The sequence below is a fragment of the Zonotrichia albicollis genome, chromosome 5 (genome assembly GCF_047830755.1).
Source record: "Zonotrichia albicollis isolate bZonAlb1 chromosome 5, bZonAlb1.hap1, whole genome shotgun sequence".
Taxonomy (NCBI): Eukaryota; Metazoa; Chordata; class Aves; order Passeriformes; family Passerellidae; genus Zonotrichia; species Zonotrichia albicollis.
The window spans coordinates 62,362,795-62,390,447 of NC_133823.1; the positions used below are offsets into that span (position 1 = coordinate 62,362,795).

Genomic DNA, 27,653 nt, shown 5'->3' on the forward strand with positions numbered 1-27,653 from the left:
CACTTTAGATTACAAAGAGCTAATCAATAAAGTAATTTACTAGCACAGATTAGTTAACATGGAACATGAAAACAAATACAGGAAAAGAACAAATAATATTACAGGGGATAATTTAATTCAGTATACTGCTATAGGCTTCTTGACTTTTCTTTGCTCCACAATGTTCTATGCTACCCTTTATTGATGATACTACAATACTCTTTACACTGTGTTATTTTCTTTTCTATTCTTACTTTGTTGGTGGCTTCATTTTCTTTTTCACTCCAAGATAAAGCTTCAGAGAACTGACAGGCAACACTTTTTCAGGTTTGCTAGCCTGCAAATAAAGTAAGATTCTAATTATTGTATCAGGAATGTGCCAAAGAGAAAATGCCACATGACTGATTTCACAGTTCGGTTTCTTTCATGGAGTGCACCCCTCTTTTCTAGCAAATCATTAAAATATTTTATCTCTTTCTTTGCCACTAACAAAGTGTAACAGTCACTTTTACTGGAAGCAGACTGATTAAGAATTTAAAGTTCACAAGAAATCACAAAACTGTAACATAATCAGAAAAATGAAGATGTGGTGCTTTATATGAACACAAACTCTTCCAAGAGACAGGAAGATGGGAAATGGGATTGCTCTCTGTTAAATAACCTCTTCTATGGAATGGTGAAAATTTTCTTCAAATCAAAGAATGGTTTGGGTTGGAATGGACTTTAAAGTCTAATACTCAATCTAAACCTACTCTCAGTTTGAAGGCATTACTGTTTTTCTTCTGCATTACACTCTTCTAAAATATCTGTCTCTATCTTTCTTCTAGGCTCCTTTCAGGTACTAGAAGGCCACAAGTAGGTCTCTTTTCCAAAGGTCTCTCAGCCTTCCTTCACAGACAAGGTGCTCCATATCCCTCTGATTGACCTGGTACCCTCCCAGGTCCATGTCCTTCCTGCGCTGTGCCCCCAGAGCTGGCTGCAGCCCTGCAGGTGGGGTCTCACCAGGGCAGAGCAGAGCAGAGGGGCAGAATCCCCTCCCTCCCCTGCTGCCCACGGGGCTCTGGGTGCAGCCCAGGACACCTTTGGCTCTCTGGACTGTGAGTGCCCATGGCTGGGTCATGTCCAGCCTCTCACCCACCAGCATCACCAAATCCCCCTTGGCAGGGCTGCTCTGGGTCTGTTCATCCCCCAGACTGGGCTGATATCATGAGATGACCCAAACAAGGTGCAACACCTTGCACTTGATCATGTTAAACCTGCAGAGATTCCCATGGGCTTACTTTTCATGCTTGTCCAGGCCCTTCTAGATGGCATCCTGTTCCCCAGGTGTATCAACCACACCCCCAGTTTGGTGTCATCTGCTGAAGAAGCACTCAATTCCCCTTTCTGTGTCACTAATGAATATATTAAGTAGCACTAATCCCAGCAAGGACTTCTAAATGACACCACATGTCACTGATGTCCATCAGGACTCTGAGTCATTGATCACTACCCTCTGGATGTGACCATCCAACCACTTTCTTATCCATCTAACAGTCCACTCCATCAATTCCATCCCTCTCCAGTTTAGAGAAAAGAATATTTCTCTAAATATTCTTTTCTCTAAATGGAGGGACCATGTGAAAGGCCTTACAGAATTTCAGACAAATGGCACCTGCAACTCTTCCCTTGTCCACTGGCATAGTCAATTTATCATAGAAGACCACTAAGTTGGTCAGGCAGGACTTGCCCTTGGTGAAGCTTTGCTGACTGACTCAAGCTCACAATCCCTGTTTTAGACAGTGCCACTGGGGCACTGTCCATTAGGCCATTCATCCATTAGGCCACTAGGGCCGCTAAATCAAGATTAAAAAAAAGCAAATCATGTCTTTGAACAACAAGAAGTCTCTGGATAACATATCCTGACTTTTGTGGGACAGGGGATGGGAGGGCAGGGCTTTGTTCCTCCTTGTCTCTTCAGGAAGGGCAGCCCAGTGAGATAGAAGGAATCCACCTGGTTCCAGGAGAACACCAGTATTGGGACTTTCACAAGACAAAGAAATGGAACAACGGGAATCTCATTAAATTTAACAATGATAAACGCAAACTCTTGCACAGGTGAAGGAACAAACTCTTTGAATGACAGAGAGGGGGAGGCAGTTCAGCTGATAGGGACCAAAGCGTGCTGGCAGGTGCCAAGCTGGGCATAAACCAGCAGAGTATCCTAACAGCAAAGGTGGTCTCGCTTTCCTGAGCTAGCAGAAGCACAGTGACGAGGTGGAGGAGAGTGATTCTCCTCCTTTCCTTATTATTTGTGTAACTGCATCTTTTGGATCCTTGAGACAAAAAAGAGAATCAGTAATCTGGAGAGGGCTCAGCAGGGGCCCACCAGGCCATCGGGGGGCTGGAGCACTTGCCCTGGAGGAGAGGCTGAACTAAGAGCAGACCCCCAGCACCTACAGGGAAATTTTGAAGCAGACTGAGTGAGGTATTTTGTATTGTGAGAAGACTACATCTAAGCAGAGACAAACTTTCCCCCATGAGGACAGTCAGGTACTGCAACAGGAAGCCCAGAAAGGTTGTGCTATCTGTCCTCAGGGTTTTCGAAGACTTTAACAGATTAAAGCCATGCACAACATGTCCTGACCTCAGCTGCTATCCCTGCTGTGCACAGGAAGATGGACAAGGATCTCCTGAGGTTCCTTGCTTGCTCCTTCTTGAACTACCTCTAGTCAATCTACAGTAGACATAGACCCACAGGTGTGAGAACTGAATGTTACTGGAAGATGAAGTGCTGAAAGGAAACAATAGATGCACACTATTACAGAGAAAAATATTTAACACAACACAAAAGCATTCCTTTAGTACTTTTAGGTCAAGTGGCTTAGCTTTCAATGTAGAAAAAACTGCACCAAATAACAAATCTTATAATCCCAGTACACAAAGCTACTCCCTACTGTTTACTGTCCCTAGATTCTCAATTTCCCATTCTATAGCTTTCAATTTCTAACACTCCAATGCGGGAAAAAAGAGGCACTTAAGAGAACTTAAAAAACAACAAAACACACAACAGTTTTATGGTTGGTATTCTTGTGTAACTTCCTGCTCAGAAGAAGGGTACTGCCAGGATAAAAAAATACCCCTGCAGAACATACTATTAACTTAAACAACTGCATCCTTCTCAAAATAATGCACCTTAAGGGAGCCATTTTTTTTGTCTGTGAGCTTATCTCTTAGCAACAGAACATTAAAGGGGTAAATTATTTCAGTCAATTAACACAATATAGCAATTTAGCATACAGTATTCATGGAAACTTTCAATGTTTTTGATAATTGCTCTTGAACAAGAGAAACACTGAACAGAATGTATCTCCACCTGCATATACAAATTTAATTTGCCATTAATGAGAATTTATAAATTAATTAGCACGTGTGGCCTTATTAACTACAATTTTCCATCTGCAATGTCAAGCGTTCCTACTATTCATTCCTAAATATGACTAAAATTAAACCAAGATTATTCATGGTAGATTAATATCTCTCAAAAAATGTAAAACAAACTCATATACTATTTGATCAGAATGGTATTGCCATTTGCATTTAGAAAAACTAATTTCAAAATAAGTGTTCAAAGCACCTCCTGAGTTGGGGAATTAAAGTTTTTTATAAATTAGAATGGCTTAAAAGAGGAGATTATAAAGTGGTAAAACAATCCTGTCATAAATTCTTTCCAAGATACTAATTAAGGTTTTATGGGCATATTAATTTATTCTCACATATGTGCCAATTTGAGTTTTAGCACTAAATTGTAAGACATTATTTGTGACATTCTGGGGTCATTCTAATTAAGATTGTATCCACAGCTTCACAAGAAGACACAGTGCATTAGTTTACGTGAGCAAGGGATATGTCTTTAAAAAAGTACTTTAGGAAGGTCAGCAATATACATCTGTATTTTTTGGATGGGAAAAAAACGGCAGTCAGCAAAAATAAAACCACTTGAAACTTTGATTTTTTTTTTAAACCAGAAATAATTGGAACTAAAACACAGTTCTTTATTAATATTATTTGGCTTTATACTTAAACACAAGCTGCATACACTCAAATCCACTATTTTAAAAAAAATCCCATGAAATATTTAAAACTGCACCCTTCCTGCTATTAATCATGACTAAATTCACTTCTATGGAATTCTGAAGTATACATAACCTAATTATCCATACTAGTTTTTAGAGGACTGAGAATACATCTGAAAAATGTTGTTGGGAAGCAGGGAAATATTTTCCTAGTGTATTGAGAGTTATTGTTTCCTATAATCTCTTCTATCATGAGACGTGCCTGCACGTCTGAACCTGTTGTTTGAATTTTTAAGGGCTTTGTGTGAAATAACAAGAAAAAAATGGCATGCACTCCTTTAAGTTCCATATTACTTCTGCTGCAGCTTTCAACAGCAGGTTTTCAAATAATTTAATGTCAGCACAAAGCACCCAAAAATTGTTCTCTTTTTAATTTTTAAGCTTATAGTAATGCATAACTACAATAGCTAAACGATGAACCCACAGAAACTCCTTATACTAAGACATCTGTGAAACAGCAAGACAAAAATCTTAGATGTCAACCCAGATTCTAGAAGTTGCCATTTCATATGAGAAATGTTGATCTGTTTGTTGATATTTTCTTGTTCAAACAAAGAAGAAAGCTTAATGCAAAGTTTGTCTGCTGTACCTTCATATCCTTATAGAGAAACAAGTTTCCTTCCCGCAACACAAAGTAACGGTCTTGGAATTTGTTTCCAGACAGTAGTTTTGATGGCTCTTCCTTGTACTTCAGATTGCCTGCTTTCACAGTACCTTTCTCATTTTTCTCTACCAAGAAAAAAAAAAAGCATTTTGTTAGAGGATTTTACAACAGTAGAAGCTTCTAGTTTTTAAGTATTACTGCATATCAAAAAACTAAAATTACAGTGGTAAAATTGATTTAGTATTATGCTATACATATACATAAATAATTGTATTAATTATATTATATTAATACACACACATACATATACAATAAATATTACATTTCAATACATATTGCACATTAATGTATTCTACATTCATAAATTCTACATTCATTCTTAAATATTCACACCATTATTATTTTAATTACTGGTGGGAAAAAAGTCTTCTCTGTTTCACTTGTATGATAACATGCAAAGAATCTACCAACAAACTCTAATTCAAAGAATATTTTCAGCATATAATGTGTACTTAATACCAAGAGTATGGCATGGATACTTTTAATCTCTGTGCTTGAGAGGCAAAACATTTCCATAAAAATTAGATTTAGGTATTTTCAGGTTTCCTGTTCTGCTCAATATCCATACATTTTTCCACTTTGTCAGCTTTTCCCAGTAAGTACCCTTCCCCAGCAAAAACTTCTGAACAATAATTACAGTCATTGCCATGCTGCTATGACTCATGCACATGAAGTGAAAATCAAACTAAAATGGCACTTTAATAGTTAAAGTGAGGAAAAACAAAGGAAAATACAGTAATTCCTACTGTCTTAATAACAGAACACAGAATTCAGCAGAATTCTGAAGTATGCTTTTCTCCCTGAGGTAAACAGTGCTGGAGGCAGACTGCAGACATGAGAAGAGAGCAGGTGGGCAGATGCAGCCTTCTCCTCCATCCCACTCAACCAACACCTTTTCACCTTGAAGAGGGAGCCAGATTAGCAGGGCTAATAATTACCCCCAAACACTAAAAGCATACGACTTATGCCATATTTTGGCTTTCACCACCTATTATCTTTAGCTAAGTGTAGGTACCTCCTGTACCTACCTTAGGAAAAACTGAACCAACTTGTTTAGGAGTCACAGAATAATACCATTAGCTTTTGTGCTACATTATTTTCAGGATAAGAAATAAAACTGTGATGTAAAAGGGGTGTAATGCGTATTGAAAAGCTCATTCTTACCTCAGTACTCAATTGGCTTTTTTCATTAAAATACCACTTAGACTTTGAGCATCTGATATCAAAACTCTATTATTAAGAAGCAGTACATGGTAAAATATCAAAAAATAAGAATCTAAACCTAGAATCAATACACTCCAACAATTAAAATCAGAAATTACTTAGAAGTCCTCAGTTATAAGTGCAAATATATGTGCACACTTAAAAAAACCTGATTCTCTTTTTGCCGACAAGAATATTTATTTCTTAGAATAGAACAGAATAGAATATGAATCCTTATCCACACAATCATAACCACTTTTTTCTATTTTTTAATTTTTTTTTAAACTCTACAAAATGAGAGTAGCAGAGTACTTAGTGAGAGTTGCAGGATACTTCCACATCTTTACCAAGCTGGAAGACTTTACATTTCTGCACACAGCTTGCAACATGACAAAAACTCATTCTAAAGTTCACAGCATTCCTATGGCAGCTAATCTGTCAAATACTTGATACTTACAAAGATATTAGAATAGCCTGAAGGAGGAAGAAAATAATTCTCTAAACTGATGATATTCGATATACTTTAGAAGCCAGCATTTCATTAAATAAAACTAAGACAATAGGGATGTGTCCTAATCAGAATGTATTTTTCAGACACAAACTTTACAAAATATGCTAAACTTGACAGAACTTTGCAGCTAGGAAGTAGGTACACTTAATCCATGGAGGATCGATCCACCTATGGTTTAGAAGCTTGCATTTCAAAGAATATCTCTGAATAATAGCCCCTGTTCTCAGAAATCAATACTTACCACTCCCATTATACAACACTGTACTGAGAAAATTTCAAGGACCTATATACACAGAATTGATAGTAAATTTAACAAATAAAAAATATCTGGTTTTCTAACAAATAAAACTTTAATATGAAAAATTTTTACATAAGGAGAAGGGGTCTTGAAATAGAATTAAGCTGTCCTTGAGTATCTATTATACCAAAATACAGTGCACATCTTGCCCTACTGAGTAGCACTTGAAAGAGTGCTCCTACAGCAAGCATGAAAAGCTATGGAATTAATCGTCAGGAACTAGCAACTAAAAACTGCAATAAAACTGAAAACTCACCACAAATTTGCTGAAACATATCAATACAAATAAACTAACTATTTTTTCCCTGAAAAGGAAAATTGGTTTCTATACAAGAGACAACAAACACCTAGACCTCAGTGTAAGGTTTGGATTATAGAATCACAGAATAGCCTGAGTTGGGAGGGACCCACCAGGATCACAGAATCCAGCTCTTGGGTGAATGCCCTACCCAGGAATCCAACACACAACCTTAGTATTATTAGCACCCTGCTCTGAACAACTGAGCTCATCTCAGTTGCAGAACATGAGAAAATAGTTTAAAATGGACAAGATGAGAATAAGTATCAAAATCAGGAATGTACTATGTATAAGGAGCATGGGAAAAGTTGCACTGACAGAGAAGACTGTGATGAGCTGCCAAAATGAAAAGAGGCTGAAAGAGTTGTTTCTTATGCTCACTATTGAACCAACATTATTTCAAACAACATTATAGACTCAGGAAGAAAAGGGAGAAAAGTGCTGAGAATGAAAATCTCTCAAGTAATATTAACAGGAAAAAAATAGTCCGGAATATAATAATTAGCCTTTAAGATTATTGCATAAATCAGGAAAGCAAGGAATATTCATGGAATTAAATTATAAGCAATAAATTATCAAAGTCCTATTAATTTTACTGCCAAGTAGGAGGACATCCCTCCACCCAGTTGCCCATTCGTATGGGCTGAATCCACTCTTAAAAACATACTTCAAATCATAGTGGTTGGACATCTGGCCCCAGCCCTATTATTCAGTGACAAGGAGTTATCCACATATAGAGTGTAAGAGACAGAAAAGATTGAGGTCTCCCCTTCTTCCTTCGAGCCAGCAGTTATTTCCAGCACACTTGAGATGGAGAGCCCCACCATAACCTTAAGTACCTTGTACCCTAAACACTGGGAACATCTCTTCCCCAGTAACTTCATTGTGCATATTTTCTCATTCTGACACTATGTAGTGATGGATTCACAAGACTACTCAGCCACATGGAGTTTGCAGACATCAACACTGTAAGCCTGCAATATGGCAGAAATCTTCCTTTTCAAGCCACTGAGAAAACCAACATAATTCATTTGGTAAACTTTTAATTATTTTAAAACAAACATTGAAAAAATCACTAAATATAAACAGTCAAAAGACAGTGTGTCTACAGTAACATCAAACTGAATGGAATTGATGCAAACCATTACTGTAATAAGCTGGGGGAACAAATGGATGCAAAATCTAGGAGTGCAAATAGCAGCAGATCTCTATTACATTTTATAAACTGACACCAGCCTAATCTTTATGTGTTTCTTAGAGCAGTGATTCACACAACCCTTATGACCCATTCCCTCTCCTGATTTCAACACATATCTAGTGACATGATGGGAGTTCATATATCAAGCTTTTAATGAAGTAGGCCATTTCTCTCCATTCATGATCTGCTATCACACATTTATTGACAGTGAAACCCAACCATAAAAGTCATGAACAGCACACTTGTTCAGGTTCGTTCACATCTGTGAAATATACTTTTACAGGAATAAAGCATGGAGGAAGAAGCCATTATTTTCAGAAGAATATGCACATTAGCATAAATTTTACTTCTTGAAATAAAGACGAGATATATAGAATGGAAAGATTAACATTTCCATATATGAGAAAGAGAGGAAAAGATAGATATATTTGAATGAGTCGTTAGATAAAATAAGACAAAGATTAAACCAGCCATCATGTGTTACCATCACACATTATACAGTCATAGCACACAGGATTTCAACTGCTTGAAAACAGGATATAATTTTCGAACTCCCAAACTTCCACTTCTCGCAAAGCAGATAATACATACTACACAGGGGACTTAAAGCCAGGTGTTATATGGAAAAAAAATAGACTGGGGCAATGTTTAAACTGTATATTTTCACTATATACTTCATCTGTATTTTAAGTGTTAGGTCCCTTCTAAAGGCCACATACCCTCCAAATTATTCAGTTGCTTGAGTATGTCATTCACATAAGTATGTCACCTGGGATGAGGCAACCCTGGATGTACAGACAGACTGGGGAATGAGATGTTGGAAAGCAGTGCCATGGAAAGGGACCTCGGGGTCCTGGTCAACAGAAAGCTGAATGTGAGTCAGCAGCCAGGTGTGCCAACCCTGTCCTGGCTGGGGTGCATCAGGCACAGCAACACCAGCTGAGCAAGGGAGGGGATTGTCCTGCTCTGCTTTGCACTGGGGCGGCCTCACCTCAAGTGCTGGGGGCAGTTTTGGGCACCACAATATAAGAAGGCTATAAAGCTATTAGGGAGTGTCTAAAGGAGGGCAACAAAGATGGTGAAGGGCCTTGAGGGGAAGCCCTCAAGTATAAAGAGTGGTTGAGGTCACTTGGTCTGCTCAGCCTGGAGGAGACTGAGGGGAGGCCTCATTGCAGTCGAAAGCTTCTCTGTGAGGGGAAGCAGCGGGGCAGACACTGATCTCTTCTCTGTGGTGACCAGTGTCAGGATAACAGAATGATCTTAAGTTCCACAATGGAAGCTCGGGTTGGATATCAGGAAAGCTTCCCCCAGAGGGTGGCGGGGCAATGGAAAAGGCTCCGCAGGGAAGTGGTCACAGCACCAGACTGAGAGTTCAAGAAGTGTCTGAACAACACTCTCAGGCACAGGTGTTATTCATGGAGCTGTCCTGTGTAAGGCAAGGAGCCGGACTTTGATGATCCTTCTGGGCTTCTTCCAACTCAGAATATTCTGATTCCGTGAAATTAGCTTTGTAGTTTGGAGGCATCAAATTAGCTAATAGAAATTTCTATTAGCATACCATAGTTATATAAATATATTCCCACAGTATGACCTAGATAAGAGCAGTTTCAAGCTTCACAGCAGAAACTCACAAAGTGTGAACTGAGTGCAGAATTTCTGTACACTTTTATATTTCAATGGGAGAGCTTATAGTTTGTAGAAACAAACATCCATATTCTCTGTGTTTCCGTAGGGAGTCACCACAACTCTCTGTAAATCTGCAATTTTAATGACGTAGCAGTAATTCAGTTGTACTGGGACACTTTGCTCCAATGAAAACAATTGCCATCCTCATATTTCCATGTAAAATAACTAAATTTTAAAAAAATTACATACCACTGTAGAGATTCACCATGTCTGTTGTTAGAAATCTCTTTATTATTAGATATGCAGCGCCAGGCTCTGGTAGTGAACTCCAGTGAAGAACTTGTTCTAGTACATTCTCTGTATAATGCAGAGGACGTTCTGAAAAATGCCAAAGAAACAAAACACAAAAAACTAGAATTAAAATAAAAGAGAAAACCCAACAATATTGGAGGCCCTCACATGTTACATTTGTCTGTAAACAACAAGGTCTCACTGACTTTGAACTATAGAAGAAAAATACTGCTTTCAAAAATAAGACAATTAGGCACTTTACTGACAATACCTTTGCTGGCAGTGTTTGCACAGGTAATGAATATAAAACTAAACAAACAGTAGCCAAATGTTCAGTGACTCTTTTGTAATGTTTATTTTTTAATGTAAAGACACTAAAGCACTGCTTTCAAACTAAATACAAAAGTTAAGACCAATTACAGGACATGCCTAAATATGATCAAACAGAACTGAGACCTCCAGCTATACTGTGCCTTACTGGCCTATGCTCAGTATGAAAATGAAACATCATAACTACCGATTCTCTGCATTCAAAGAACCAAAGAATTTGGAGTGATCACAGTGAAAAAAAATGCCTCCAATTGGTATGGATTATACTGTCTGTTATTGATCAAAACAGACTGAAACAGATTCCTGGTTTCATTAGATTCTTTTTACTAGAGGAGAAAAGCATGTGGTCTTACTAGATCTCCCTGTTGCAGTGGCTAGGGAATATCCAAACTTGCACCTGTGTATTTCAATCTTGTACAAAAAGTACTGCAAGATTAAACTACCACTGAAGGCATGACTAGACTGTATGTGTGCACTGCAAAACTTCAGATGCTCAAACACACATTTTTGATAGGCACCATCCATCCTAGAAGAGAAACTCTGAGACCTACACAGAATTGAAAAACTGCAGTGATAAGAAAGCCCAGCCAGCATTCCATACAAACCCCAGTTCACCTACCAAATGAAGGCAGAAAAGATCTTGCAAATTGTCCCTAAATCTGCATTACCAGATCCAGCAGATATCTGAGTGTCACATGAACAGCATAGCCTGATGCAACACTGATGTGAGTGGGAGAAGACACACTCACATCCCTGAAGGCTTTCACCTGCTCAGCAGCAAGCACCTGCTGTAATTCATGAACCCACAAAAGCCTTAACAATGGCTTTGTGGGTTCAAATATCATTTTATCTCCAAAGAGAGATTTTTCCAATAGATCTGTGTTCCCATTTGCAAACCAATTTATCTGGGTCAGGTCTTGAGAAGAGATGGGTATGGCTCCTGAAAAGTCACACCCCTATGACACTGTCATGTTGGGTCACACAGTCTAGCCACATCCCTTGAGTACTGAAGGGCAAAGTATGCAGCCATAATCTCATTTTTCATTCCTGCTACGGTAGATGAATATGAAATGTCAACAGCTGCTTGGGGACTCTCCAGCACTACAGTCTAGCAGAAGGCATTTTCTAGAACACCTGAACACTAGAGCCTCAGAAAGCAGAAGCCACAAATAACAAACTTTCACGGCAGAAAAAAACACTGCTGTTTCGGGATGCAAAATTACCTACGCTACCTGTAAAGCTGTGACACCACCCATACAAATATTTCATTATTCAGATATGACACCAAAGCAGCCTAACAAGAATACCATTTGGTAGATAGCAGCTCAACCCCTATTTCATTATCACTACTTCTTCTGGCCCTTTTGTTTTAAATGGTAAAACTGCTGAATTTTTGGGAAACTTTGGACTCTAACGTGATAAAGCTTAAACACTTGATGCCTTTGTACAAGAGAGAAAATCCTCTTTAAGAAGAACTTTAAAATCAGAGGCAAGAGACTGGCAAATCACCACATCTTCCTAGAACACCAGCACTCTCACAGTAAACACCTACTGTTTTATTTATAGTTACATTTAAGACCATCTGTCATCATGGATTACATGGTACATAAATCATCATGCTGAAAACCATTAACTATTTTACTGGTAACACACCTCATTTACAAACTATCCATCAATCACTTATTATTAAAAAAATTATATACATCCTATTTTGTAAAAGCATATGGTATTAAATATTTTGCATTAGGCTTGATAAAATCTTCAATTATTGCAACTTTTCTACATGCAAATAATTTAGATGATTTTTAATACTGCAATTCTAGTATTTTGAACAGCAAGCAGTCAACACATACATTTGATTACCCTTTCTTTCACTTAGGTCATCATATGCTAGTAAACGTTCTAAACCAGTCATTTTCACTTTAAACAACATTAACTATTATTAGAAACTGACTTTCTATAAAATATTATTCTAATTTTCTTGCTTTCTCAGGGGTTGTTTTCCTGACAGTATATATTAAAAAATAAAATAAAAACTTAAAAAGTAAAAAAAATTCAGGGTTCAGTGCAGCAAGCAGAATACCACCATGCACTGGACAGGTAGCAGACCGCACCAGGAAAAAATGCAGATGCAGAAAATTAATTTTTATCAGAAAGACACCATGATTACTGATGTACATTTGAAAGATTTATGCAAACTTTTTTCTTTCATTATGTGTCACTATCTGAACTAATTTGTAAATGCCTCATGGTGTTTGTCAAATGACACTAGTAGAATTAACCTGCAGGAGCAAAGACTCAAGTAGTCTTTTAGTTCTTCAGTGTCACATTCGGACCAAATATTTTCTAGAAGTAATTTTCTCTGTGCTCTCCCCCTCTGCAAACCTGTTAGGTTCAGCCATAGGATCAAAGGAGTCTACCTGAGTGTCTCCTTACTACAAAATTATTCTTATTTTGAAACAGTAATTCACTATTTTGATGCACTGATTCTTCCAGAAAGGGATCCATGAAGAAAACATTTCATCAACACAGTCTCTACTGACAGGAGTCACGTGATGAATTAGGACTTAATTTAGTTTGCTTTTTGGTTGGTTGTTTTGGATTTAAAACACTGGTGTGCCATTTCACTTTGTGTTGGAAACTCTTCTTTCAGTAGATTACACTCTAATGTCCTGCCCATATTTACTGTGTTATGTAGGGCCCTATGTCTCACTCTTAGCTTATTTTTGTTTTTCTTCTATAGTCATTAGTTCAGACAACATTTCCATACCCCACTGAAACATTAGTTGTTGCACCTAAATGCATGAAGAAGCTGTTGTGGGGTCTATCTGTTTATTTACTTTAATGTTCTCTTGGCCATATCTAGTTTGGTTTGCATGTTCCTGTGTCGATATATCAAGTTTAAGAAAATAAAATTCAAATGTTTTTCTGTTATTCCGTCTAAAGAAATATGATTTGTACTGCACTTGCAGGAATTATCAGGACTCTTCTAAAGATAAGAGGTGCTAGCATTCTTTGTCAGTTGTCACCCACATCTATGAATCTAGAAACAAACTCTGTATTACATCTCTGTACAGCATCACCAGCAGACTGTAAGATGTGAAGAAGGCTCAGGATAACTGATTTTCAGTTGAAAGGGAGAATAAACTTCCATCCTAGTTTTTATACTGCCAGGGTCAAGACTAAGGACATAAGTAGTATTAGTAAAACTGAAAGAATTATTGTAAGCACATCTGAAAATCAAATACAACAAAACAAACAAAAATATTAGAACACTATTTAGTAATCTTATTTTGTCCACTTTTTATTTTTTTTCTTGACTTGAAAACAGGTATCTTAACTATAGAAATAAACAAGTTCACAGTCCTCCTCTGCAACATGGAAATAGCTAAGACCAGAAACTTACTAGGAAATGCAAATAGATGTTGCTTATTTCTGTCTCCATGTAGTCTTAAAAAATTCCATAAGATTACCTCAGGGAATATTCATCAAAATGTGTTTAAATTACCAAAATTCCTACTACTTTACATTATTTTAGTTATCTCTATCAAGAAAATTCTCCAGCATTTTAAACACGCTCCAGCATGTATAAAGTATTCCCAATGTTACAGCCTCTTTATCATTCGTGAATATTGTGGCCATGTGACATTTGCTTTTGTTGGCAACAGAACCATATTTCAAACAAATTATTTAAGATTCTGCTACATACACCATAACGCCGCTTGCCAAAAACACACTTTAAAGTGTGTAAAGAGTTACATACTTTATGCCTCCTTTATTCACCTATGTACATTAAACATTTGAATTAGCAAAATAGAAAAGATCCTTTCCCCTAAGTATGACATGTATTTTCTCACTTAATTTTTTGGAAAGCATTATTGCTTGTAAAATCAAGTGCTGACATTCTTAAGAAAATAGGGTTTTCCAATATGACTTACTGGTAAGACCTACTTTTCTGTAGCTGATGATTAATGAACTGCAAAGCACTGTAATATGAAGAATACCTTCTCAGCCCTTAACTTATAAGTAGTTTAAAACAATTCATCACATCATTTCTGGCAAAGTGAAGAAAGAAGTCATGCAGATGCCAATACAACCAAATGTAAAACATTGGCATGAAGGCTATTTTTTGTTTGTTTTCATAAAGTCTTTAACTAAACTTTTGATGATATTAAGTATTGAAAAACTAAAATAATAAAAGCTGATTGACACACATACATTTAAGAGTCACTAACCTAATTCTCCATTTTCAAGTACTTCAAAAGCAGCCCAGATATCATCTTTGCTGGGAATAATGTTTTTGATTCCTAAAACATCATTAGTTAATTCCTCTGCTTCCATCAAAGGTGATACCTGTAATACAAAGTGAGTCAGTTTATAATACATTTCAATTACTGATTTCTGATACATTTTTTCAAAGTCTTCCTCCCTGCAATTTCCCTAAGGGAAAACAAAAAAGGGGGAAAAAAATTGAGCTGGAAACACACAAAATACCCATCAGATTCCAGCAGGCTTTCCTTATTCTTTTTCATGAGATAGAAGTTATATTTTTAAGATGACTATTAACTTGGTAGCTTTAAATTCATTTTCTCTATCCCAGAAAAAATTGGAAAAAAAAAAAAAAGCTTTCATATATTTTCCTGAGTGTGGGAAGATACATATTAGGGAAGAACCATTTTTTTTATCTTAGCAATGCGTATTCCTATTTTTATTCCTATTTTTAAAAGCATTTTTTTATCTGTATATGTCCATCTATGTATATCACATACCCCATATATGTACAAACAAAAGTGCCATATGCTGAGCAGAACAAAAAGGAAACAAAACCAGAGAGGTGCAATAAAAATAACAGAACACCACTACATGGAGAGGCAGGTGTTTAAATACACTATTATATAGAAAGCTCAAAAATCTCTATTATAGCTAGTAACAAGCTTTAGTTTCTTAACACTCAAAGAAAGAAGAAAGCCACAGACAAAAAGAAAGGTGGAATGTCACTTTAATGCTAGTAACTTCTAAATAGAGCCAACATTCATTGTGTATTTGTTAATGCTCTCATATGTTGCACATGTAGAGCTGGGAGAATTTACACTGTTGCATACCACAGCAAAACTAAAGCAGGACACCTCTGCTTTAAAATTGTATCATTTTTCTCAAAATTTCTCTCAAAAATGCAAAAATGCATAATAATCAGTCTTTACATAATTAAGGCAACACACCAAATTCTTAAAATGTTTAAAAGAACAGTGATAAACATAAGTTCATACTTTCATTGTGTATTTATGCAAAAACATGTATTAAAATAAATGTGATATTCTTCAAGAAAAAGTGTGTCATAAAAATTACTGTATCATTTTTATACACTAACCCTGATTATAATACTGCAGTCTGGCTCCTTTCTTTCCACATAAACTTCAATAAGCAAATCTCCAGCCTGGGAAACCTAAAAAGAAAGAATTAAAAAATTTGATTGTTAAAAATAAACATTTTAAGCGAGGAGAATACAATTATTTAACTAGTGTAAGGAAAAAAATACCAATTCACAGATTCAGGAGAAAAATCCAAACCCTAAATAAATCCAACTGAATCATATCAAACAAAATTAACATTAATTTACAAATATGCATCCAAGTGCAGGAAAACTAAGGGCAACATGGCATAAGTGGAAATTTTAAATTTACATTTAAGACTACAAAGTCTAAGACATGAGTGTATCTCAGTATCTTAAACTGCCACACCCATAACTCTGATTTGGAGGTTAGTCAGGTTCACTTCAGAATCAAAACAGATTAACAGAATTTAAAACACTGAAAAAAGACTGTAACCCCAAAATGACTTAGTTAAAAGTGAGATGAAAAATTACAAATAACAGGCTATTTCAGCCATGCAGCCATATGTACATATCAAAAAAATAAAAATCCATTACTACAAATAGTGTATTTATGGTTCTTAATCACAATGAAAACTTGTCATTACCTAATTAAAGAAGGAATTAAAACAAATGCTCCTGATATCAACCACTGTTAAATATAGCTCTTCAAATTTGTTGGAAAAAAGGCTAGACTGTGCACACAATGCTAATGTGGAATAATCAGATAAAGCAAATTTATAACATATATAAATTTCATATGCTCAAGACTAACAAATGTTATTTAAGAATGTCTAACAACAAAAAGTTCAGAAAGAAATTAGAAAGGCAGTAAATCCAACATTTTATGATCACGACAAAAAGAATGATTTATGAGAAGGGATATGTAGCATTTTCCATTGTAACTAGGTTTGCTCATCCATGGCAATAAAATTATTTTCATGGATGAGAAATTACTTTATTTTTCTAAAGTTAAAAATGTCTCACATTTTGCCTGCTCTAATTCCCTTTTAGTATAGTCATAAGCATCTTCAAAAGATTGCAATTCATCTCAGTCCAGCACTAAAAAATATTTCCTAAAAAATAAGTGATGATCAGAGCACAGGAAGAAAAACTAAGGCAGAAACAGGAACTACCACAAGGTGTACCATTCTATTAATAGGCAAATACAAAGAATTCATAATCAAATTAACACTAAGACAACAATTTTTGTCTTCCTTTGTGAGAATGGTATTGATAGTGATGCTACTTATTTATATACTACTACAAACAAAGGAAAAGATAAAAAATATATTGAAACATACATATATTGACACACAGATATATAAATATATATATATATATATATAAACAGTTCAGCTTTGGGATACATTTTGACCAATTTACAGAAGGTAAGATTACATTTCTATAGAAAAAAATAACTGGGAGTGCTGAATTTTAAAGAACATTCACATTCTGAAATCCAGCAACTTTTAAGTTAGTTTAGTCTTTGAGAATAGAAAACTAATGGAAACATTTGTGAGGAAAAGCATTACAAAGCTACTTTGAAGAAAGCTGCCTAATTATAGTGGCACAGACTCAAAAAGGCTCATTTAGTTATAAAATTTGCTTTTCAGATGATATTACAGAAAAAGGTTGGAAATAAGAATGAAGCTGACACATGATTTCCACTGGGCTCACATAAACAACCGTATGGAGAGAAAATGTGATGTAAATTACTGCAACAGCTGGCATAAGTATATGGTGGACAGAAAATGAAAAGCGACTAATGAAGTGCCACCTGGAACAGAACTTCAGTGACATTTCAGACATGTGAACTTTGAGGAATCCAGCAGAAATTCAGTTCCGTTGTTCTCTGAACACTCTGCATAACCAGAGATAATAGTACTGAGGCAGCCTGTATATTCCAAAGTATTAAGTATCTGCATCACTGATTTTCCCACTTATATGCACACATTTTGATGCAATGATGTCAGACTCTCAGTCATTAAATGTAAAGAATTCTTATAATTCTTAATTGTAGCTGCTTGAGGCCTAAGTTTCCAATTACCCATGACACTGACATGATTACAGCGCTGTTGTTACATCACTCAATTGCACCACATCATTACTTTTAACCCTAACTGGAAGCCTGTGGCAAACTGCTGGGGAGAACTGATGGGGAGAGCAAGAAGGTGAGCTGAGCCACTTTATCTCACACCTGGTTCAAGCGTGACTTTGCATCTGTGCAGTGCCTGGGGTGACGCTGTCTCAGTGATGAACAGAAGAGCAGCCACACCTATGTACAGAGATGTTAGGGCCTCACTCCCTTTTATCCATGCCTAACTTACCTGAGTGTCTTTCCATTTGGTAATAAAACTGTTTTCTATGTCCATTTGTTTGACTTGGTCTTCATTTATCTGTATAAATAAATAATTTTGGAGTGATTAATAACAGTTATGGCAACAATTGCCAATACCATCAATCATGTTCTCATAGAAGCAGGCATGCAAAATATTCTATCAGTCAGAAATAGCTCTTCATTGATGGAACTCATTATTATAAACTTCATGGAATACGTACTGAAATAGAGAGGAATCAATGAAAAACTGCAGAACAATGTTATAGCGGCACAGTCAACTCCAAATCAAAATGGCTAATATGAATTACTGCTAGTAGTAGCTTTTCTATCCAATTGGATTTAACATTATTTCTGGGTCTAAGGAACAAAACAAATTATAATCACAGCTCAGAGACTAAGAACACAAAATCCCTCTATGCTTCAGTTCTGATCAGGCCTATAAAATCTGAATAGAAGCAGTATTTTTAATAGTCATAATTTAAAAAAATCCTAAATTTAGTAAGCTTTTGCCAGCAAGGAGGATGAGCATCATTTTGGAAAACAGTAGCTCACAGCATCCCATAAATAGTCCTTCCTACACAGGTTAAACTAATTGGGAAATAAAATTTAAAGCAGGACAAGAAAAACATCCAGTGAATTAGAGTTCAAAAACCCTGTAAATTCTCAGATTGTTGAACTAGTAGGAAGACCATTTTAAAGCAGATTTTTATATTTTTGAATCTCTAACATCTGAGCAGTTAGGATGCATATAAAGATACGTACATGAAAAAGTTGCACATAATTTTTAATTAGATCTTCAATTACATTGACTTCTTCACTGGTTTGGCCTTTAGTTTGAAATAAGCATGAGGAAAACACCACGGCTAAATTCTGAGGGTTCATGTGGTTAATTTCAGAACACTTCTGCACTCTGTTGAAGGAAAAATAAACATATCTAGATAGTTTCATTGTTCCTTTGATTGTCTGAGGCTCCTTTACAGAATATGGAGAGCACTTAAAAAAAAGGTTACTACATTAAATACAATGAAAACATGTACTGTTATTTATTTAATATTTTTATACTCTTTATTTCTCATTACAGAAATGAAAACTTTCTAGCTGCATTTCAAGTGATATCAAAACTACTTAGAATAGAAAACAATAAAGCCAGAATAGAATACCTGAGTTAGAATACCTGATCATCTAGTCCAACTGCTGGATTGCTTAAGGGCTGACCAAAAGCTAAAGCATGTTGCTGGACGGGCACTGTCCAACTGCACTGACAGGCTTGGGTCAACCACCATCCCTCTAAAAAGCCTGTTACAATGTTTCACCACCCTTTTAGTAAGAAATCCTCCCTAATGACAAGTTGGTACCTCTCTGGATGCAGCTTTGAATCATTTCCATGATTCACTCTACCACCAGATACCAGGGAGAAGAGATCAGCACCTCCCTCTCCCCTTCCCCTCCTCAGGAAGCTGCACAGAGCAATGAGGTCACACCTCAGCTCCTTTTCTCTCAAGTAGAAAAGCCCAGAGTCCTCAGCCATTCCCCACAGGTGATTCCTCCCAGCCCTCTGACCAGCATTGCTGCCTTCCTTCCTCTGGACACATTCAAACACCTTAACATCCCTTAACTGCAGACTCCAGAACTGCACACAGAGCTCCAGGCGAGGCCAAATCAATGCCAAACCAGTTTCACTGTATTATGTAATATAAGTATATCCTACAAACTTGAGATCAAAGATCAAAAAAAAAAGTGGAAAGAAATTAGGTCCTTCTTAGTTCCTATCCCTATAGTAAAGTTTTCATATTACTCCTGTTGTTCACATAACATGTCTTTTTTTAGAGGCAAACACTTTAAACTAGCACAGAATTTTGGCCATTAAATGCATGAATTCATACTACTTTCAGAACAGATGCACCATCATATTAGTATCTCTAATTGGACATGCTTAGAAACTTCTTAAACACAATATGTAGCACAGTCTTTATCCAAATAATGCCACCAATCAATTTCATAATCACATAAATATTTTTAATTACATTGGCAATGTACCTGGCTATGTACCATAATTTCTAAACACAATATTCTGTAAAGAGAAGTTTCTACCTATTCTATACTCACTGCAATTCACCAAAAATATAATTTGACTTGTTCAATAGATGATATAACATAGACCAGTACTATCTAACCCTGACACCTCAGAATCATCCTGTCAAATAGTTTTTACAAATTTTCTGCCCCTTATTTGATCTAGGAATAAGTCATGACCTTTGGTGCTTAAACAAGTTTGTATTTTGGATATCCTCTACTGCTACCTCAGTTAAATGAAGCACTGATGAAAAACAGGAAGGGTAGGTAATTCTCAAAGTTATTATGTGCAAAACAGATTGTGGAGAAGGACATTTTCACTGAAAAAAATATTTTAATTTCAAGAACCATTTGCAACAATTCTCTGGAAGACTAGTAGACTGGAGTAAAATGAAATTGCATAAAGAAGCTACATCAAAAATTACCCTACTTGGACACATACACTGGCAGCCCTCTCTCCCTGTAAGGCTGCTCCAATCCATTGATTTTTATAGATATCTACAGCTAAAAATACAACCAAAGAAAAAACACATTATCAATTAAAGGAATTCAAATGCAATTAACTGCTGCAACTAGATAAGCTTTTGTGATTACTGGTGAATGAAACAAGCCACATTTCATATATTGTAGAGTTATACTGAGAACACATCACAATAATTTCTCTGCTACAATGCTCTATTTGCAATGACCTGTAAAGATGTTCAATTAAAGCAGCCAAAGTTGCTCTATTGATTGGCGGAAGACTCTGAATAAAAGCTCTGTACTTCCTCACACGCTCCTTTTCATTCTGCGTATCTGTCAGGAAATAACAATCATTGAGCATTAATAACAATGCACACTAAAAACCAACAGCAGTTCTCATTAACTATATCAGCAGCATCTAGTCTTTTAAAATTACTATTTACCAAATCAACCTCTTCTTCATAAAGGCAATGCTGAAAATATACTATTAAAAATGTCTACTATTGTACACCAGTTCAGGGAAATACCAACAAAGAGAGGCAGTTCTACATTCAAGCACCATTTGCCACTGTTTAAGATTAAGGCCAGAACAGCAATTGCATTTTCTCTCCAAGTATATTTAATCTGTAGGATGTACATGTGTGAGTGCAACTCCATATGCACAAGTGCAAATGTATTTATAAGAGTTCCTAGCAAAGAGAAAGGAAAAGACTTATTTGTATTTTAAATATTTACTGGAAAAGTGTCTGAGAGCACAAAGTAGTTTAAGGATCTAAGCATATATAAGACTGATTAGAGGAGAACAAGGAGAAAGGGCTGGTAAATAAGTTACATATAGCTGAACAATGGCAAGGCCAATGGCAGGAATTCCAGTTTTGGGAATGACAGTGTCTGAAACACAACTACAGTTTTCTACCTTAAATCTGCCTTCCTCTGCTGCCCCCTTATGCTCAGGGCATACACAAAGTTAATATAGAGTGCATTTAATTAGTTAGCTTTTCCCTCTCAGTCCCTTGCTTCTCTCAAGTTTCTGAAAAGAAAGCACAGAAATCTTCTAACTGATTGATGGTGCTCCTCACTAACTACTGACTGTGTTTTGATTTCTTTGCTAATTGGCAGAAAAAGTAAATAACGAAACAACAGTTTAAAGGCCTTCTTCTCCATTTTCTTAAATATTTTAGTCTTCCAAGAAGTACCTTCTGTATCACTTAACAGGACAGGATTTTCTGTTGTAAAGTTGAAGTAGAATTTTAGCCATGTGTACAGATCAGGAAGGGGAATCACTGCAACACCATTAAAAAGAGCTGACAAATCTAACTGCCTCAGAACTTCTGTTTTCTGATGAAATTAATCATGTGGTAAGTGAATAAACTCTTAATACTTTTTCCTCTAGTCTTTGAAATTGAGTTTAAAGGTCGAAAATGTCTAATATTGATAACATTTTAATTTCTTGAAAGTCTAGTGGCTCGTATTAAAGCAACATCTATATATTTGAACTTACATAAAATCAAAGAGGAATATGCTTTAATATCTCTTTATAAAGACAAAATGTGCCACACAGAAATATGCCTATGTGACTCCTATGCATTCAGATAGAAACTAACGTTCTGTCAGCATTTCCCATGCATCTCTTACTGCTGTGCCTGCAATTTTATAGCACAGTTTGGCAGGGAAAAAACTTGTTTCTTGCAGTTTGCAAATACTGCAATATAGAAACTAACATTTTAAAGGACATTCTAAAAATCATCTCTTATTAACATGTGTCTATTGCAGCCATGCCCCAAATATTTTTTCCTCACTACCTTGTTTTGCCAGTTATGAAATAACATGGGTTGACACAGGGTAAGTAAATTAACAAGTCCCTCAAACTTGATACTGAAAATGTACATATAACCTTTATTGTATGGAATATTATTAAATACCTTACCTAATGCAGAGATCCAGAATGGATAAAGTTCTTTAGTCAGAAGTGCATCATCTATTTGAGAAAGAAAACTTTTCAGTACATCTGTCACATCTTCAAGTTGATGTTTTCCTGCTCTTAGTTTAACACTTCTTGCATCTTTTTTGAAGCTTTCCAGCAGTTCAGCCACATTGGACGAATCACCATTCTTAAGATAGATTTGTTTGCTACCTAAACCTAAGGCACAAAAATACAGGAGAGAAAAATAAATGAACGCAAAATTAAGTATTCTTTCAAAAATTCCAGACATGATTATGTAAAAATTATATGTGGATGCCAAACAATTATATGTGGTTGCATTTCGTAACAGTATCTTTCTGATCTTTCACTCATACTCCCTTTCTTAGTGAAAACACTGCCAAGTCTTCTTCTACCCAACTAGACCTCTTTGCAAGAATACTCATCATAATAGTAAGCAAGTCTGGGATCACTATTTCAAGAGTATTCTACAGGCACTTCAAATCCCCAAATCCCTTCACGGCTTCCTAAAACAGCACTTTCAAAAGGCACAGTAAATAGAAGAATTTTTGATGATAGATATTATATTGCACATAAAACACAGCTGCTTTCATGAGAAAACTCCTTTTATTTTATTACTCTATGGATGAACTCATCTTAAGACTCAAAGTATTACTGCATTCATCCAACCTGAAATATTTTATTCTTAAAAGCCTCAAGTAGCAGAAAATACCCTTTTTTTCTGATTTTTCTCATGTTTTTGAAGACATCAGTCAGCTACTATTCTTACATGTAAAAACCCACCCACTAAAGTAAAATTAAAAAGAAAACATACAGCTTAAAATGAAGTCATGACTACCTTTAATCACTGCATATGTTACTGTAGTAAAAAATTTTCTTTTTCAAAACTTGAGTTCTGTTGCTAATAATTAAAAATAATTTAGCAAAAGCTTTTTTCCTTACTTTTAGGCACTAGGTGCAACCCCAATACAACTATTTACAATAGAGCAGTGTGCCCTATCCAAAGGTTATTTAGTTAAACTTCAATGACTCAAATAGAAATTAAGTACTCTCATACTGACAGAGGTTACAGACAGATTTATACCTAAGACAGGGTTGATATGCATGTAGCAATCTCACCAGAAAACTCATGTATTTGCAGTAGTAAAGGGACACAAACAACATCTGCACATAACCTAACATCAGGGAAACTTATCCTGGCAAAATTTACTTAAATAAACGGTAACCTACTAATCCTCAGGTTATTTCACTGAAAAAACAGAACCCTAAGACTGAACTCAACTCCACAGTTAATGCCAGCTTCCAAGATGTGTTCAGATCACAGCTCTTCCAGGTTTGCAGAGTTTATTTTCTGGTCTGAGTTGTCTGCACTGGGGCAGTGGATCCAGAGGCTAAGTTTCATAAGGCAAACAATGCAATATTTAAAATAGAAAAGTGTCCATAAAGGGCATTTACCAAGCTCTATTTCCCCAAAATGGCCATTCTCAGCTGTGTGGTAGTATATTGCACCATCTCATTAAAGAATGTCAGGGCTAATGAGGGGCACTTTACTATAAGTAATATATAAACTCATTCAATAGGACCTGATGCTGGGGGCGCTTCTGTATTATACAAATGATCTTAGCTTGAATAAAATCCACTCTACTTACCATACTGTGTAACAAACGCTATGCAGCTGTTCACTATAATAGGGACATCATTTTTGCTGAGCTGCTGATCTTGTAGTGCATTACCATCTGTACCTGCTGCTTTTTCAATTGCAGTATACCAGACCATGAAATCCTGCTTTGTATGGCCATGGATGTATAGTGTTCTGAAAATTATAAAAATATTTTGAGTTCAGGAAAGAAATGAAAAAATGATGTTATTGCACCATGGCAACAAAGCAGATGTTCAGAAAAGGAAAAAAAATAGATATACTGGGAGTAAGACATCAAGGCACCTTTCACCATATAAAGCTGTGATCATGGTCTATTGTTACAGCATCTTTTTTTTTCTTCCAAATTCATTTGTATTACCAGGGCTATAAAAAATGAAAGAAGATCCACAAACACTGTCGCAAGCCCTTTGAAAGCACTTGCCAACATTTTAATTACTCTTCTTCAGACTTGTTCCTACCTTATGCATTCATACGTCCAAGCCACGGCTAAGAAGGAAACAAATTTAGAGACAACTTTCAACACTGTAAGAAGCTTTCCTTCTTTTGTATTCACACCCCAGACACCCACCAGCCACTTCTATAGAGTAGCTGAGACATACTGAACTTCCCTCCTTACACAAGTATCAAAATGATCACACACTACCACAAAGCTCAGGAACATATATGAAAAAGCTACGAGTTGAGGTGGAATAAGTTAATGCAACACTTTGCCTGTATCTCAAAGCTCAGTCTTGTTCTTTTATTTAAGCAAGCGACATTAATCTCCTGTGTGCCACCCTGATAAGATAGCTTCTAAGAGCAAATATCAAAATTGAAAAGTTTAAGGGGGGTATGTCCAACCATATGCATGTGTGTAATAAGCAGCTGTTTAAAGTGTTAAAACAGTAAGCAAACTTTTGTACATATGTTGTCTTATGTCCTACTAAAGACATTTAAGGAATCAATTTTCTCTAATGACCATTTATTTGCAAATTAGGATAAGTCAAAATGCTCTACTGAACTTCTATAAAAACAGTTTCATGTAAATAGAAAATACATTTATTTTGATTATTTCATTTTTGGAGGGGGGAGCATCTTATATGATGAGGGAATACTTAATTTCATTTCTTTTTGTTAATATATTTCAATTTTCCTTTTATAAATGTTTCCATTCTAGCACTCCTGTCTTGGTAGGAAGTGGGGATGCAGTCAATGTATTACACAGCCAGGATCCTAACTTTTGTCAGGATCCACCATACAGACCGAGTCTTACAGTAGCAGAGTAGATGACGCTAAAATATTTCATTCCACTGAACCACTTCTCTAGGAAGTCTTTACTTCATGACTTCAAAAGTCATACTAACTACCACATATGCCTGTATAGCAGAAGCACAGCCTCTCTCTTCCACTGAGAAAAAAAAAAAAGATTTTCAAAAACCTCTCCTATTTTTGCAGCAAAATGAGTGAGCCTAATTCAGTGCTGTCCAAAGTTTCCTTAAGACTCGTCAAAACAGGTATTTCTCAATCAATGCCTTGTAAAGAATACATCATCACATTTTCTGGTATTGCTGCTGCCACACATACATAGGGAAAGTAAAAGGTTAGGAGTAGAAAAAAGTTTGACAGTGCAAGATACTCTACTCATTTCCTACTATTATTCACAGATCAGAAGAGGTTAGGACAATGATTTATAAAAGATTTACGGTGCTTTCCAACAGAAGAAATGTACACATATATGCATATTACTGGGTGTTTATTTCCCCTGCAGAACAGCAGGACTCACATTACCGTATTATGCAAAAGGATAAATGGAAGTCTCAACAGATTTTTTTTTATCCAAAGAATTATGATCTATACAGGAAGCACATACTGTAAAGTGAAAATATTATTACTTCAAAACAAGAAAAGGGCAACTCTGCTGCATATCAATGAATTGATACCAGAGGAGGAGAGAAAAAATACCATACTCAACTTCAAAGGTCACATGAACTTATCAGCATTTTTCATAGAGATACGAAAGTCTAATCATGTGCCTGTCAATCAATTGTTGTGATATATGAAATACCTAAACTATGTGGAAAAGATCACCTTGTATTTTATGTATCTTTCCATCTTCCCCTCAATGCATCACATTAGAAAAAAGATTTCAGAAGTACAAAGTGATGCTGTTCTCATTGTTTTCTAAAATTTCAGAAGCTGTTGAGCTCAATTCAGTTACAGAGGAAGAGGGTACTTAATAATTAGCAAAGAAAAGGTTGTTTCTGTTTAAGTTGTAGTCCCAAGGGACCAAAACAGGCATGAAAGAGAAGTTGCTGGTAAGAAATACAAATATGAAAAACATACTGCTATGGAACCTGGACTGTTCATAGAAGGTAACTAATTATTTTTCAAAAAATTATACTTGCCCAGTCAAAAATCTCCAGAGTGGCGGCATCAAAAGTAAGATAAATCAGAGACACATTTTCACTACAATACCACAAGAGCAAAGAAGGGAAAAAATATTAAACTAGTGCCAGACACTTTTCAGAACTCAGTCAATTTCCCATGGAAGTGGCTTTAAAAGCTCATCTCAAACCTCAATAATTTTTGGCTGAGAGAACACACCTGGAATAAATTTAAATCAGAAAAACACAAAATAATTTAGAAATAAGATGCTTAAAGCAGTCCTTCTCAGTTTAGTCCTTTGGGGAAAATGTATTTTTTTTTCCCTAATTGGAAATTATTTTTTTACCTCCTTGAACCTGGAAGTAATAAAAAAGAAAGGGGAAATAATTTCCAGCAGAAGAGCAGAACTCTCCTCAAGAACAGCAGAATTCTTCTACAGAAGTTCATGAAACAATGGTGATAACTTTGCAGATTGAACCTCTGTGTTCATCTCTTTCACAGAGTTTTCAGACAGAATTAATAACAAATACATGCATTTTTCACTGAACTAATTGTCATTATCAAAATATAAAGTAATATTAAATCCAAGGCTTAAGACTAAGCATAAACACAGGCTGAAATATAGTGATGTCCCATGTAGCACAAAACTGAGGAATTTAAAGAGTTTATAGAAGTATTAATGTTTGAGAGAATTTATACTATAATGTTTATGAAGATCTACCATGCAGATTACCAACTATTTTCCACAGACTCAAGCTAAATGCATTCCTTCAATACAAATGCACTGCCTTCTACAGTATGTTTACACATGTGCTATTTTTCAGTTCTAAAAATTGATAAAGATCTCACATTTCATAACAAATAGTTAGCAAAAATGACAATATGATGAAAAATGGCAGAATTCTTGCTATGTTGTGTGAAGCACATACA

At 35.9% G+C, this 27,653-nt stretch overlaps 1 protein-coding gene across 1 annotated transcript in view; it reads right to left on the reverse strand.

The window, feature by feature from the left end:
• ARAP2 (ArfGAP with RhoGAP domain, ankyrin repeat and PH domain 2) overlaps positions 1-27,653 on the reverse strand; it is a 124,606-nt gene that overhangs the window by 18,803 nt on the left and 78,150 nt on the right. The window contains exons 21-30 of the mRNA XM_074541838.1: positions 24,349-24,512; positions 22,685-22,897; positions 20,985-21,090; positions 18,985-19,132; positions 18,212-18,280; positions 15,882-15,956; positions 14,749-14,866; positions 10,142-10,270; positions 4,684-4,823; positions 234-316 (exon numbers count right to left, since the gene is read on the reverse strand). Coding sequence (XP_074397939.1) covers positions 234-316; positions 4,684-4,823; positions 10,142-10,270; positions 14,749-14,866; positions 15,882-15,956; positions 18,212-18,280; positions 18,985-19,132; positions 20,985-21,090; positions 22,685-22,897; positions 24,349-24,512 — 1,245 coding nt within the window. The remainder of the gene's footprint in view (positions 1-233; positions 317-4,683; positions 4,824-10,141; positions 10,271-14,748; positions 14,867-15,881; positions 15,957-18,211; positions 18,281-18,984; positions 19,133-20,984; positions 21,091-22,684; positions 22,898-24,348; positions 24,513-27,653) is intronic.